The 12,855-nt window shown below is 52.1% G+C and overlaps 4 protein-coding genes across 4 annotated transcripts; 1 reads left to right on the top strand and 3 right to left on the bottom strand.

The window, feature by feature from the left end:
• Nucleotides 1-49: 49 nt before the first annotated feature.
• Nucleotides 50-1,702, bottom strand: SMAC4_05655 (uncharacterized protein). The gene is made up of 2 exons (XM_003348511.2): nucleotides 291-1,702; nucleotides 50-237 (listed from the first exon to the last, which is right to left on the bottom strand). The coding sequence occupies exons 1-2, from the start codon at nucleotides 1,452-1,454 to the stop codon at nucleotides 88-90; spliced, it is 1,314 nt and encodes a 437-aa protein (XP_003348559.1). The 5' UTR covers nucleotides 1,455-1,702; the 3' UTR covers nucleotides 50-87.
• A 577-nt stretch (nucleotides 1,703-2,279) lies between these two features.
• On the bottom strand, nucleotides 2,280-3,194 carry SMAC4_05656 (uncharacterized protein; the record flags this gene model as incomplete). Its single annotated transcript, XM_003348512.1, has 1 exon — nucleotides 2,280-3,194. One exon carries the CDS (start codon nucleotides 3,192-3,194, stop codon nucleotides 2,280-2,282), a length of 915 nt encoding a protein of 304 aa, XP_003348560.1.
• Nucleotides 3,195-4,720: 1,526 nt separating this feature from the next.
• SMAC4_05657 (uncharacterized protein) lies at nucleotides 4,721-6,496 on the top strand. The gene has a single exon (XM_003348513.2). It carries the CDS (start codon nucleotides 4,733-4,735, stop codon nucleotides 6,428-6,430), a length of 1,698 nt encoding a protein of 565 aa, XP_003348561.1. The 5' UTR covers nucleotides 4,721-4,732; the 3' UTR covers nucleotides 6,431-6,496.
• Nucleotides 6,497-8,157: 1,661 nt separating this feature from the next.
• On the bottom strand, nucleotides 8,158-12,421 carry SMAC4_05659 (uncharacterized protein). Its single transcript, XM_066090329.1, has 6 exons — nucleotides 10,720-12,421; nucleotides 10,126-10,656; nucleotides 9,918-10,067; nucleotides 9,283-9,861; nucleotides 8,800-9,222; nucleotides 8,158-8,731 (listed from the first exon to the last, which is right to left on the bottom strand). The coding sequence occupies exons 1-6, from the start codon at nucleotides 12,313-12,315 to the stop codon at nucleotides 8,396-8,398; spliced, it is 3,615 nt and encodes a 1,204-aa protein (XP_065947430.1). The 5' UTR covers nucleotides 12,316-12,421; the 3' UTR covers nucleotides 8,158-8,395.
• Nucleotides 12,422-12,855: the final 434 nt, after the last annotated feature.

The raw sequence follows: 12,855 nt of genomic DNA, 5'->3' as shown, positions 1-12,855 counted from the left end.
ACGAGAGTTTAATAGGAGATCTATTGCCTCTGGTGATGTAAATTATAGCCGTAACCCGCCCATTTCTGGATAGCATGGTACGCAGACCTAAACACCCTTGGCCTTCTTCCACTCGGGGACCAGCTCCCCATATACCGCCCGTTCGAGGTCATTGTACAGCTGGATGACCACTGGGTCGGCAAAGGGAAACTGTTCAACCAAGACGCACGCACCAATGCCCGTTTCGCGATCAATCCACTGTATCTGGCGTTAGCCGTACGTTCACCACGACGATAGAAGGACAAACTTACCCAATGCGAATTGCAGTACCCATGCCACATCATACTCCCCTTCCTCCTCTTTCCCTCCACATCCTCCAGATTCAGCAGTCCACCAAGACCATGATCGACCGCCTCGAACCCTTCCGGAAACTCAGGCATGACGCCCGGATGAAATACTCTCCCCATCTCCTTGATCATCTCCAACCCCTTGTCATTCAATTGCGGACTAAACATGAGATCGACCATCTCCTTCCTGAGTCCCAGCTCCCCGTCCCCTTGGTCAAAGGTCCTCAAAACCGCCGCCAAAACCTTGCCATAATCATCCGCCGTAGTCCACAGCCCCGAGCCTCCGCTTTCATTCTTAGGATCCCACGCCGCCGGAATCGGCAGTTCACTCAGCGACAGCTCGCCCGTCTCGGCATCCCTCAGCGCAACGGGGACCAGCTTATCCTTCATTTTGTTCTCCAGTTTCTCGACAGGCTCAGCCGCCGGCTTGAGGGTTGAAGCCTCCATGCCCAATGGCTCGAACACGTTCTTCCGCATGTACTGTCCCAACGTCATCTTCTGGTCGTTCTCACCCAGCACTCGCTCAAGTAAAATCCCCGCCCAATCCAACCCCGTTCCATACACCCACCCGTCACCCGGCGGGAACAAAAGAGGGGTAGTCCACCCCTCCATCGTCATGGAATTCGAGTCACCCTTTTTGCCTACTTCCTTGGCCCATCGCTCCAGAAGCGGGTGGCCCACGTCGTAGGATAAACCGACGGTGTGCGTGAGCAGCTGCCGGGTCGTAATTGGCTTCTCGATCTTCTCCAGTATCGCCTTCCCTTTTGCCTCTTCCCCTTCTTTGTCTGCCTCGAAACCCCGAAGGATACCGGCGTTTGTCAACTCGGGTAGTTTCTCACGAACATCTTGATCGAGAGAAAGTTTGCCTTGTTGGACTAGTTGCATGAGACAGATGGTTGTGAGGAGCTTGGTGAGGGAGGCGACCCAGAGGAAGGAGTCGGTCCCGAAAGTGGGTGAGGAAGAAGAAGTTATGGGGAGGGAGGTGTGGCCGGCTGCGCCGGAGTAAATGGGACCGGACTTGTCGACAACGACGAAGGACGCGCCGAGGAGCTTGTCCTTTGTGGAAGGGGAGTCCGGGTGGACGGTGTGGCGGTGGAGGATTTGGTCAAGAGTGGATTTGGCTGACATGATGAGTACTTGAATTGGTCTTGGGTTGTGTAGATGGGGATTTAAAGGGGTTTGTAGGTGAGTTTGCGTATGGATGAGGATGTTTATGACGAGCTTCCACTGTTGGTCTTTTTCGTTGCAGCGGTCTTTCTCTAGATGGGAGCAGGTGTGAGACGTGTGACTTGGTCCAGGTGAACTTTGTGGGATTTCAATGATTTATACCTTTGATGCTTACGGTTCGGCAGGGGCCAAGAACCGACGCGTGTTGTATGATCCTTTTGGATTCCAATTTGTAAGGAACGGTGGTCATTTCCCCGCACGACAGCCGCTCCTAAGCTGACGATCCGACAAGAATGTAACACCATATCTCACTCAGGATGAACCACATCGTAATCCGAACAAGTGATGCGAGGAGTCGTCGTTCACGACGTTGCCACTTCGGGGCCACCTACGGTTTACGATACCCTTGCGATAAGCTGTGCACTGCCTGATCGAATAGCAAGTCACAAGAACTGTCCCTTATCCCCGACTACCTATAGCTTCTACTACCTTAAGTACGTAATCCTATCAGCACCGAACTTACTTTGCAAATGGCATGAATCGGGGATTTATAAGAAGCATCACATGGAGCTCCCGGCGGGGAATATAGGACTCATCACCACAGCCAGCTGGAACGATCAGTCTGTACGACACCTCAGGCAAACCCAAACAACCTCTAGGGTGCACTCAATTAAGTTAAGTATTCCGACGCAAGCAAGCAATCAATCGACAAGCATTGACAGAACAAAACAAAAAATGACAAAAGGGTATCGTACACCTCCGCTCGAAAACAGTGTCCTCCTGCTTCTACTTCCACTTGCTACTCTCCTTCAACCACGTCTCAAAGTCCTCCGTCGGCACAATCTTTTTCTTGGCCGCGATATCCACCCCATAGCCCTGGTTCTCAAAGAAGGCAAACATGGCGCCCATGTCCTTGACCATCCAGAGCATCAGGCTACCCAGGAAGGTGTACGTCTCGGGCATCTCCTTGCCAACAACCTTCTCAAACTTCTCGCGGGCCTCCTCCAAGGTCAGCTCATCCCCGGAAATGCCCACGGCCTTGCTGGCGTACTCGTCCGGGTTGTAAAAGGCCTCGGCAGCAAACAGGCCGATGTCGCGGACGCCCGTGAGCTGCAACTTGGTGGTGGGCTTGAGGGCGGAGCGCCACATGGCCGTCATGAGCTTGCAAAAGATGCCAGGGTTGAAGTTGTCCATGAAGGCGACGGGGCGCAGGATGGTCCAGGTAAATCTGGACGGGTCCTTCTCCGCCTTGTTGCGGATGTGCAGCTCGACGTTATGCTTGGCCACGAAATGAGGGATCTCGGGGCACGGGTTGTCCCAGCTCTTCTCGTCGCCACCACGGTCAACCGATGAGAAGATGACGTGCTTGACGCCGTGCTCGACGGCCGTGTCGATGAGCGGGATTGCCTGCTGCTCCTCTGGCTGCTTGCCCATCGTGGTGACGACGAAGAGCGAGTCGATGGAGCCCTTGGGATGGGCATCGAAGATGGGCTTGGGGTTGGTCGAGTCGCCCTGGATCAACTGGACGACCCCCTTGCTAGAATCGACGAGGCGCTGGGCCGAAGGGCTGGAGGCGTTGCGAGTAAGAGCGAGGATCTTCAGGGAGGAGGAGTCGAAGTTGCGGTGGTTGAGGAGGGCGCGGACTACGGCGCCGCCTTGTTGGCCGGTCGCGCCGGTGACGAGGATAGTTCTAAGAGCCATTGTGACGGCTGGGTGGAAATTGTTTTGTTTTGGTTGAGTATGATGGTGTTTGGGTTGTTTGATGGAAGTCACAAAAAGGAATGACGACAGAGTCGGGGAGGGGATAGCTTTATCAGACAAGCACGGGACGGGTTGCGGATGGGGAGTTCCGACTTCCTGCAGTTCGGGTCGGTTGATGCAAGGGAGATAAGAGCGGGCAGATGAACGAGATGAATTGGAAGGAAGCAAACACTCTCGAGACTTCAGCAGGAGCACCCATCCATCTTATACAACATGATGCACCTTCTGTTTGTACGACTCCCGCTGCCGTGCTTCACGTCTTTCAATTCGGTCGCGACTTCTCCAATGCATCGAATCGGTTATATAGGTGATGTCCTTGCCCGAGAGGAAAGCTTTAATACCCTTTTAGGTTAGCATCTGGCTTATTGATCCCTGAGCATGCGGGGTCTCGGTGTTCTTGGCAAGTGCGAGTGCCGTTGTCGTCAACAAAATCGAGACTCAACACCATGTGAGATTATGAATCAATACTGATTTCTGACAGAAGTCGCAATGGATCTGAATCATCCAACACACCAACAAGAATTGGATCTGATAGTTATGTCCCTTTCTTCAGTTCGGCCGGTCTTTCTTTGGAAGGCGACGGATGCTTTGAGTCGCCGTGCACCTTGCGGGCTGCTGTGGGTCGTGGCTGCTTATCTTAGCTCTGATCGCTCCTTATCAGTGTGAGGATGATTAACGCTTCTTCGGAGCCGAGACCACTGTTGAAGTCGCGGTTTCGGCAACAACACTGATCTGCTTGAAACACACGCTAAGTGCTGAGTAGGGCTATTCTACTTGGGGGGTTCGGTTGCCAAGGAATTCCCCCCCCCCCCCCCCCCCCCCCCCCTACTCGTTAAGTAGGGGTTGGAGAAATCTGGGACAGCTTTTTAATTTGGAACAAGCCAAAATGCCAGTATTCAGATCCAAAAATCTTCGCCAAGCCGCCACGCTGATGCTTGCAATTTAAATGGGAAGAACGTCCTCAATCCCATTTTCCTTCCCAATGCCCAAACTAAAATTGATGCAACTTCAAAGGGGTCTTTACTGAAGTATTCTTGAGCTTCCCAAATTTTTTCAGAATTTTCAAAAAATGTTGGCGTAGTTAAAATGCTCGTAAGCTCTGCACTAATAGATTTGCTTATATTTTAGCACTAACTCAGATGTCCCAGAATAAAAAGTTGTTCTACGTTTTCCCGACCTCCTACTTAACGAGTCGGGGGTTGAACAAAGGTCCCAAAGCTGCACCACAACCCCCAAGTAGACGACCATGTTACCTGTGCCTGTGGAAATGAGCGCCCGCAGGCTCTGACTCACTCACCGAAGTGATAAGTCCTCATAATGCCCTCGATTCGCTGCCTGCATCCTCATCCAGCTCATTGAGATCAAATTTCAAGGCGAATAGGTATGCTTCGAACAAAGGTAACAACACCGATAATAAACCTACTCCTTGACTTTCCAAGCCGACTCAAATTCATCCAAGCCATCCTCCGAACCCAAAGATGGTCACCATCGTACACCTCCCCACCGAAATCCTACATGTCATCGCCGTCGAGCTAAGCCTTGACTGCGAACATGATCCCGACCACAGCTTTGGCAACTACCGCAAACGCAATAAAGTCCGCAGAAGACACTTGGCGCGGTTGGCAGGAACATGTCGCCGATTCTACGACATCGTCAACCCCATCCTGTGGAGGCGCCACTGGAAGGAGGCCTTGCTGTCAAGTGCCGAACACGGTCGGCATGCTATCATCGACTTCCTCGCCGACAATCAAGCCAAGTTATGTTTGAAGGGCTTGGGTGCGGGGGCGAATTGCTTCGATTACAAGTTCGCTGAAACCGAGCGCTGGGACACGTTTTACGACAACTACCCTCACGACGAAATGTTCGTAATATATGAAGACCACTGCCTATATGAAGTTCCCCTGTACCCCGCCATAGTCGTTCCCGCCATGGATACCACTCTTAACAAGGACCCTGCTGCCACAGTCATGTACATGATCACCAAGGGACAGGCAAGCCCCTATGGTATTTCGCGAGACCCGTGCTGGTGCTATCGTCAACCTGACAACGACCCTCATATCCCCTTCTGGCGACCCATATTCCATACCCTGTTATGTGGGTCGACTGTGTACCTAAAGCGCTACTGCTCCCCAGGGAAATATGGGATCGTGCATCGTATGCTCTGCGATATCAAAGACTTTGATCTCAGGCAAGCTTACGGGGACGATGATTTGCTGTCCTGGCTTATCTGTCGGAGCAGCCCTCACAATGGGGCACCTGAACACTTGCCAGATATTGTCAACCTGTTGATCACGATGTACGGGCTGGACCTCAATCAAGGTTCTTCGTTAGTAAGAGGGGGGTTTGGTCTTGTTTCTGGGATACGCGGGGTCTCTTATCCTGAGCGCATGCCACTTCACGATGCGATCAGGACGCTCGCGAACGTAGACAAGCGTGACTTGGATAGAATTCCTCATGATTACGGCTACGACTACATTCTTGACACAATCTGTCGTCTCTTCCGCCACGGAGCCGACCCATCTCTTGTATGCCTAGTTTGTGGGTACCATATTCGCCGCTATATCCGCGGCTCTTATGAGGCATGGCCAGTCACTGCTATGGGGATGTTTTTGTATGTCTGGTGGAAGAGACGGATTCATACACCGAGGTATATTCGGCGGCATTGGAATGATTCTTGGGATTGGCGACCATTAGCAGGAATTCTCATATCTAACGGCGCCCGATGTCACTTTGATGGGAACTGGGAATGTCCTGGACCTTTTGATTTCGAGTTCTTCATGGCTGCGCTGGAGGGTTCCTGCGAGACGCGTGATGTGGATATGCTCAGACTTGTGGTTGATAATCTTGCGCCGAGTCTTCACCAAGAAGGACTTTTCACACCAAAATTATGGGAGATGTTAGAGCCGGTCCCGGACAAGCTTGCTGGTTTCTCGGACACTTGGGAGGGTGAGAGCGCTAGGGCTGAGTGGTGGACGGCGCGAAGAGTCGACTCGAACTGGGCCACACACTTGGCCAAGTGCTCGAGACTATGGGAAAAGTGGCATGTACCAGTACAGTCGGTAGGGACGGAGTCCAACAGTTGTATGAGGACCGAGGAATGGGCGGAAGGCCTTTCTCTTCTTGCCAAGCTTCCATTTTCGGCGGATGACGCGCAACCTCAGAATGGTAGTCAGTAGGGTTGCCGCTATTATTGTTGTTTTATTTAACGTGGGGAAGATTGTATGGTAGTCAGTAGGGGTAAGGGGTTAGACTCAGGCTCATGGGGTTGAAGTCACAAGATGAAAATTTGGATACCACAACTCTATCTTAACAATCCCCCAGTATTTGCTGGTGAAAGGCTGAATTACTGACGTTACTAGTAGCTGTCCCGGAAATAAGCAGACGAGGTGATGATTTCCGTTCGTCTGGTCAATGGTCGTTGGCGCAGTTGGCACGAACGCTCTAATGTATACAATGCATCAATGTTGCGTTTGAAGGTATAATGAAGACGCTGGGATTTGTAATGAAACGAGTGTAATACGTTTAGTCTATCCTTACGCCTACTCGCCCACGTACCGTAGCTGGTGAGCACCTGAAGGCACATCTCACTGCAGAGACAAAGCAGAAGAAGGTAGGAACAACGCTCTTGTTCCCACCTTTGTTCTTTTTCATTCCACCTCAGCCACTCGATCACTCAGCCACTTCCGTCCACACAATGGAACTCGGAAATAGGCAGTTCTCAGTGAACAAAGAGTACTGGCAGAAAGCACCGGAAGACCAACCAAGAACAACACCATTGTATTCTGAATGGCTTCATCCATTGTTCTTACCCTCAGCAGGTATAAAGCCTCCATCATCATCACCTGTCGTGTAACCTCTTTCCCGCCTCACCACCCAGGTTCAATTCACACTCTCTTCGTCAGCAACCTACTAAGGACACAGGGTAGAGGTAAGTAACGAGAAGCGCGTGCCATACACTCCTTCCCTGAACGAACATCATCAGGTACCTACCAAAAGCACCTGTCAGGCACAGGCAAAGCAATTGTAGCAATTGTAGCAGTAGCAGTTTCACTCACTCAGGCACGCCTTCATCGTTACCTACCACCCGCTGAACCCCACCTTCCTTCATAATCTCACCGGAATTTCCGTTCAAACAAAGATGCACCTCCACCTTCACCTCCGTTCACTCTTTCCTTCCCGCTCTCCTTCTCCCGTTCCTTCTCCCGTTCCTTCTCCCGTTTCTTCCTCCTCTTCAAGCACCTCCTCCTCCAATCCCAGCTCGACCTCCACCTCGAGGTGTCCTTCCCCCTATCCTGGGCTTTCTCTTTCCGCTCCATCTCTCTCCAAACCGCTCCCTCCTCTTCCCGGCCCCGGCTCTGGATCTCTAATTGTCCCCGGTCCCGTTCCCGCCCCTAGTCCTGACGATCAGGGCATTAAGCCGCAACCCAAAAGAAAAATCAGCGCCCACCGCGTCCACCAACTAAACACCCTCCTCGCCGTGCTCAATCTAACAAAGCTCTCTCTCCGGCGGGAACAGGATTCACTGGCAAGTATTTTACACGCATCCACAGTTCCACACCTACTACGTACGCCCTCACCAGACTCGCAGGACATCGATCTCCTGGCTTTGGCGTCTAACGCTTGCAGGGCTAGGAGGTACCGAACGGAGGAACAAGTCAGGTTTGTTGGAGTGCAACATTGGCAGGGGACTGTGGATGAGTTGGGACGGACGATAGGAAGGCTGGAAAGTGAGTTAGAGGGGTTGGAGAGGGAGAGGAGGGTTTTGGAGGAGAGTTGGTAAGGTACCTACCTAAATGAGGTTGACAAGTTTGAGGGAAGGTAATGTTGACGGAGTGAGGAGACAGGATGGAGCTCGAGGCAAGCAGATGATGAGGCTAGATGAGTAATTTTGCATTATATACGGTATGGACATGAAAAAGACTAGAATACATTGTGGGGGTTTTCTCTAACAATAGGAAACTGTTGTGACACCAATGTCATGACCTTCATTGCCAAAACATTGAGAAGCCATGTTGTTTGTCGCTCAGAACGGAGTAGACAAGAATACCCAGTAAAAAGAGCAAGAAATGAAAAAAAAATGAAAAAGAGAATGAAGCAAGGTGGCCAACTGCCTATCATACCTCCAGCCAGTCCCCGGGACATCACTTGTTCTTCATTTCCGCCGCAAGCCCCGCGCTCAGTGTGCGGATGGCATCTATCGTCGCATAAGTCAATGAGCCTGTAGGGTCTGGGTCTCCTACAAAGATGCCGAGGCCCACATTCTGATGGTCTCCATCCCAAGACACACCCTCCTCCCCATACTTCTCCTTTTCTGCCGCAATGACGCTTGCCGACGGCCGCACGGCCCTCGTCGGATCGTATCTGCCATCACGTGTAAACAAGTAAGAAGGGAAGGCGATTTCAAGGTGTTCACCCCTTCCTTCAGTTGTGGACATCTCGCGATAGAACACTACTTTCTGTCCCAAGCTTGTATGGAACTGGTCAGGAGCATTAGCTTACCAATTTGATTCCATGTTAGATTGACAAGGTCTTCGGATATGCTTACCTCGATATGGAAAAACGAGTTGCGGTCTACAACTCTCCTGGGCGGCCCCTGAAACAGAAACCCTTCTTGACGTACGGTTCCTACCGGTCTGGGAATACCTATCCATGTGATCTTCTCTCCTTCGGCGAGTTTGAGTGATTGCCTTGTCGCGCCCGGGAGGCTCGTTGACCCTACCCGTCTTCGAACCTTCCCGCCTCCATATTCGAACAGTAGTCCGGACATCGTTGCCACAGGGTCAGCAGGCCCCCACATGACATGGATTGCCGAAAGATCATAACATGTCCCTGTTTGCCAGTCTTGCGCCTCTTGCCAAAAGATTGGGTCTGTTCCGGTGTTGCGGAAACCCGAGAGGGATTGGTGTTTTTGCCTGTAAAGCGGGGTAAAGTAATCGTAGTAGAAGGTATATGACCAGCTCAGACCGGCCTTTCGCTCATGTTAGCCGATGTGTTTGACGTACTCAAGTTGCTTAGGGCCATGACTTACAAATTCTTCGAAGGCGTTCTCCCGGAAATGCGCCTTTTCATAGCCACGTCGTTCTGGGTCGTCTGGGGAGATCTTGAAGACCTTCCCTGAAGCCGTCTCAATCTCCAACCCTGTGTACAGCATCGCTGCGCGAAAACGGTGAGAAAAGGGATCAATCCATGGATTCCCCCCAGCTCCTCGCAATGGGGGATCTGGGTCGCAAAGTCTCCATGTGGTGAGTGCAACGATCCGCCCAGACTCCTGTCCAATATCAAAACTCGCGACTTCATTCAGCCATTGACCCAAGTACACAGGCTCATCCGTGTCAGTGAACTGGAAGCAGAGACCCGAAATTGTGTGAGGTTTTCGGGGTCCAGAAACCAAGCCACAAGAGACGCGTATCCGGCTGATGTTGTCAAGCCGGCGGACTCCGCTACTATGGCCGAACTCCAGTTTTCCAACACTGCTTGACTTGTATACTGGCGGTAGTGGTAGCAGAAGCCTGTGGCTCGCTGCCGGGTCCCGAACCGCAGATTGTCGGGCAACTTGGGCCTCGGTAGTAAATCGGAGCCCAAGGGCTTGTACAGAACCCGAGGGTTGCTTCAAAAGCGTTAGCATCAGTTCAGTCATCGATATGTGCCTTGTTCATGACGTACGTGAGTGTTTGCATACAAGCCGATAATCGTTGACCCGACGGGTGGGTGGATCATGCTCAATTCAGGGGTGCCTGTGGACGTTGTCAACCGTCTTGGAAACCCCTCCGGTTCATGTTTGAAGTGGACAGATCTTCCAAAATTGGTGGTAATCTACTGGACCTGTTAGCTGCTGAGCGTATCCATAAACGGAAGAACATGGTTTACAGACCTTTATAGCATCCAGCTTATACCATTGCAATACCAAGCCAAATAGCTCTATGTGGTCGATGAATTCGCCCCCTTTCCCGTTGATGGGAAATGATGACTGAAGGCACGGGCGGAACGCGATCGAAAAGGAATCGTAGTCCCTTCTCGCTCCATAAAATACCTCAGCCGGCTCATCATCGTAATGGAAGCCGAAGCCCTTGAACGACCCATACGCCGAGTAAGGATCTGCGTAAGCAACTATTCTGTTGAGTGTCTTCAGTCTCTCTCCTCTTTCACCGCCAAAAGGGATGTTGAGGACAAAGTCTGAGCCTTGATCTTCTCGCACAGCAACTGAGCCGTGCATTCCTGGCTTTGTCTTGGGAGTGATGATGTCGTTGGCGTTTTGAGGGATGGAGGGACTCCACAGCACAGCCTGTGAGCGTGGCTGCGTGGCCTCCTTCACGAAGGGGCCACTAGGGATCTCCTCTTGCTCCTTGCAGACAGCCGATGACTGGCTTTCAAGCAGCTGAAGAGAGACAATTCTGCAGGCAGCCTGTATCAATGTTAGTCCGTGGCTTTTGGCGCCATGTAGGACGAAGAAGTACCTGGTACTTACATCAAGCCCAGCGATGATGCCCGTTGGAAGGCCTCCGCCGATAGGGATAAGGTCCGCAAGACCCAAGCCACTGGCGCTTGTATCCAGGTTGCCCACTGTGAAGGGATGAAGCATGGGGGCACACTCAGGGTTAGCAACAGGCCGAACTAGAACACCCAAGCCAACTACACCATTGGCAAGACATGCCACGCGGAAGCCAGCCAACTCCTCATCAGCTTTCAAGGCGACGATACTTTCGCTTTCTTGGATAATGACGCCCACTCTACAAGCCCTATCAGACCTAGCAGACAGGACCCTGATGCCACAGACATAGGGACGTTGGTCAACTCTCAGGAACGATACACCGACGCACACGGGCGCCTGTAGTAAAGGTTTTGTAAATACGGCCGCTTGCCTAGCAAAGATGGTGGTGCCAACGCTACGTTGCAATGCCTCAGTAACAGGACCACCGCGGAGAGGCAGGGGACAAACCAATCTCCCGGCTACGTGGCCCTCGGGAATGCGTACGGAAGGAGTACCTGTACCACTGTTACTGTCCGTTGACGACCAGATGTGCTCAATTGCCAGAGTAATGCAACGGGACATGTCTTGCAACATGCACCAGATACGGCGTCTGTTTCTCAGGTTCATGACTTCAGTCACCTTGCTCAACTCGAGCCTGAGTGTGGAATGGAGTTGACGATAATCGGTAGGTGGCTTGGTATCGGGAAAGGGACGGCCAGGGTAGAAGAAGCCCATGTCGTTTTCACACTCGAAGCGACTGGCCCAGAAGGACATGGGAAGCTGCAAAGGGCTCGAGACGCTGGCAACCGACCTAGATGCTAGGCGAAGGTTGCAGACATCAGGGGAAGGGAGGAGATTCAGAATCTGGTGAATCAACTCTTCGGGGAGCGTGGAAAAGGGAGCATCTGTTGAAGACGAGGAGTGAAAGTTGGGGTTGATGGTGTAAAGGTGGTCATTATGTTGATGGCCAGCCACTTGTGGTAAACCGTCCAGTGTTGGTAGGTTAGAGGGATTTGCCATTATAATGGCCTCGTCGGGGGTAGCGTAGTCCCGGGGCCAAACGTAATCGACGGCGCGGTAAGAGGCGAGTTCGTGCTGAACCACCACGTGGTTGAGCTTGGTGAGTGGCATACACGAGAGATATCTGAACAAAGCCTCGGCGACAAGTCCAACCTGCTCTTGGGGGGTGCGGCAAGTTGTGACAAAGTCTGGGAGACGGCGCAGAATGCCGGCCAAGAACAGTTGCCAGCAAGCATCGTGGAAGACGAAGGTGAGATACTTGGGGTTGTTAGCCTGACTGTTGCCAGACTGGCCCAAGACAACATCATTCCGAGCACTGGGATTGAGCAGCCCTGCCTCTGTCAAGTAGGGAACATCAGGATCATGACTAGCCTGGAGCACTCCCCACCTGGTCAAATAGCCAACACCAGTAAGGAAGGGAGAGGAAGTGTCTCTGAATGCTCTCACTGCCCTGGCCTCTCGATTCCATGCCAGCCTGGGAACCGGCGCGTCGACATGGTTGAGGTCTTGCGGGACTGGTGGAATGATGGCCTGGCAGAGATTGCATGGGAGGTCGTGTCCTTCTAGCACCATGGTTGTTGGATCGAAGCAGGGAATACGGGACGGATAGGGGGAAGTGAAGATGTGGATTGAGTAGTAGGATGAAAAGTGATGAAGAAAAGACAAAGAGAGGATGAAAGAGGAAGGATGAGAAGGAAGTGAACAGCCCCACGCTATAAAGCACCATGTGGGATGTACCTTTAGTGGAGGCGCTGTTGCCTAGAATTGGTACCTGTTGTGTTAGTGGAGTCATAACAATGAGAAGGAGTCATCGCGGGTTGTAACCTGCAGCTTCCCCTACCTTAGCGTACAAGTATAGAGTGGAACAGGTCGGGCCTATGATTCTTGAAGGCACTACAAGCGATTTCATGATTAAAAAAAATCAGTTACGAATGGCCGCCTGCTTTTTGAGTAGATTAACGATGTTTTGATGCCGTTGCCAAAGACGAGCCTCAACACAACTGAAGTACATTGGTTGCCCCTGGAGGTAGTGTTCGTCCCCACAGCGGAAAGCGGCCAGGGAAAGCGGGGGCAATGACACCGGACCTGCAGCCGTAGCGGGGCGGGGCCGTG

Source organism: Sordaria macrospora, chromosome 6 (genome assembly GCF_033870435.1).
Source record: "Sordaria macrospora chromosome 6, complete sequence".
In the NCBI taxonomy this organism is placed as follows: domain Eukaryota; kingdom Fungi; phylum Ascomycota; class Sordariomycetes; order Sordariales; family Sordariaceae; genus Sordaria; species Sordaria macrospora.
Note: the sequence above shows the minus strand (reverse complement) of the source record. Positions and strands in the feature narration are given on the sequence as shown.

Bases quoted from the DNA above. Each gene is read 5' to 3' on its own strand.
- SMAC4_05655 (XM_003348511.2), bottom strand. From the start codon at position 1,454: ATGTCAGCCAAATCCACTCTTGACCAAATCCTCCACCGCCACACCGTC. The intron at 238-290 runs GTAAGTTTGTCC...CGCCAGATACAG, and splicing joins GGTACTGCAATTCGCATTGG to TGGATTGATCGCGAAACGGG.
- SMAC4_05657 (XM_003348513.2), top strand. From the start codon at position 4,733: ATGGTCACCATCGTACACCTCCCCACCGAAATCCTACATGTCATCGCC.
- SMAC4_05659 (XM_066090329.1), bottom strand. From the start codon at position 12,315: ATGGTGCTAGAAGGACACGACCTCCCATGCAATCTCTGCCAGGCCATC. The intron at 9,862-9,917 runs GTACGTCATGAA...ACGCTTTTGAAG, and splicing joins GCTTGTATGCAAACACTCAC to CAACCCTCGGGTTCTGTACA. The intron at 9,223-9,282 runs GTAAGTCATGGC...CATGAGCGAAAG, and splicing joins AGAACGCCTTCGAAGAATTT to GCCGGTCTGAGCTGGTCATA.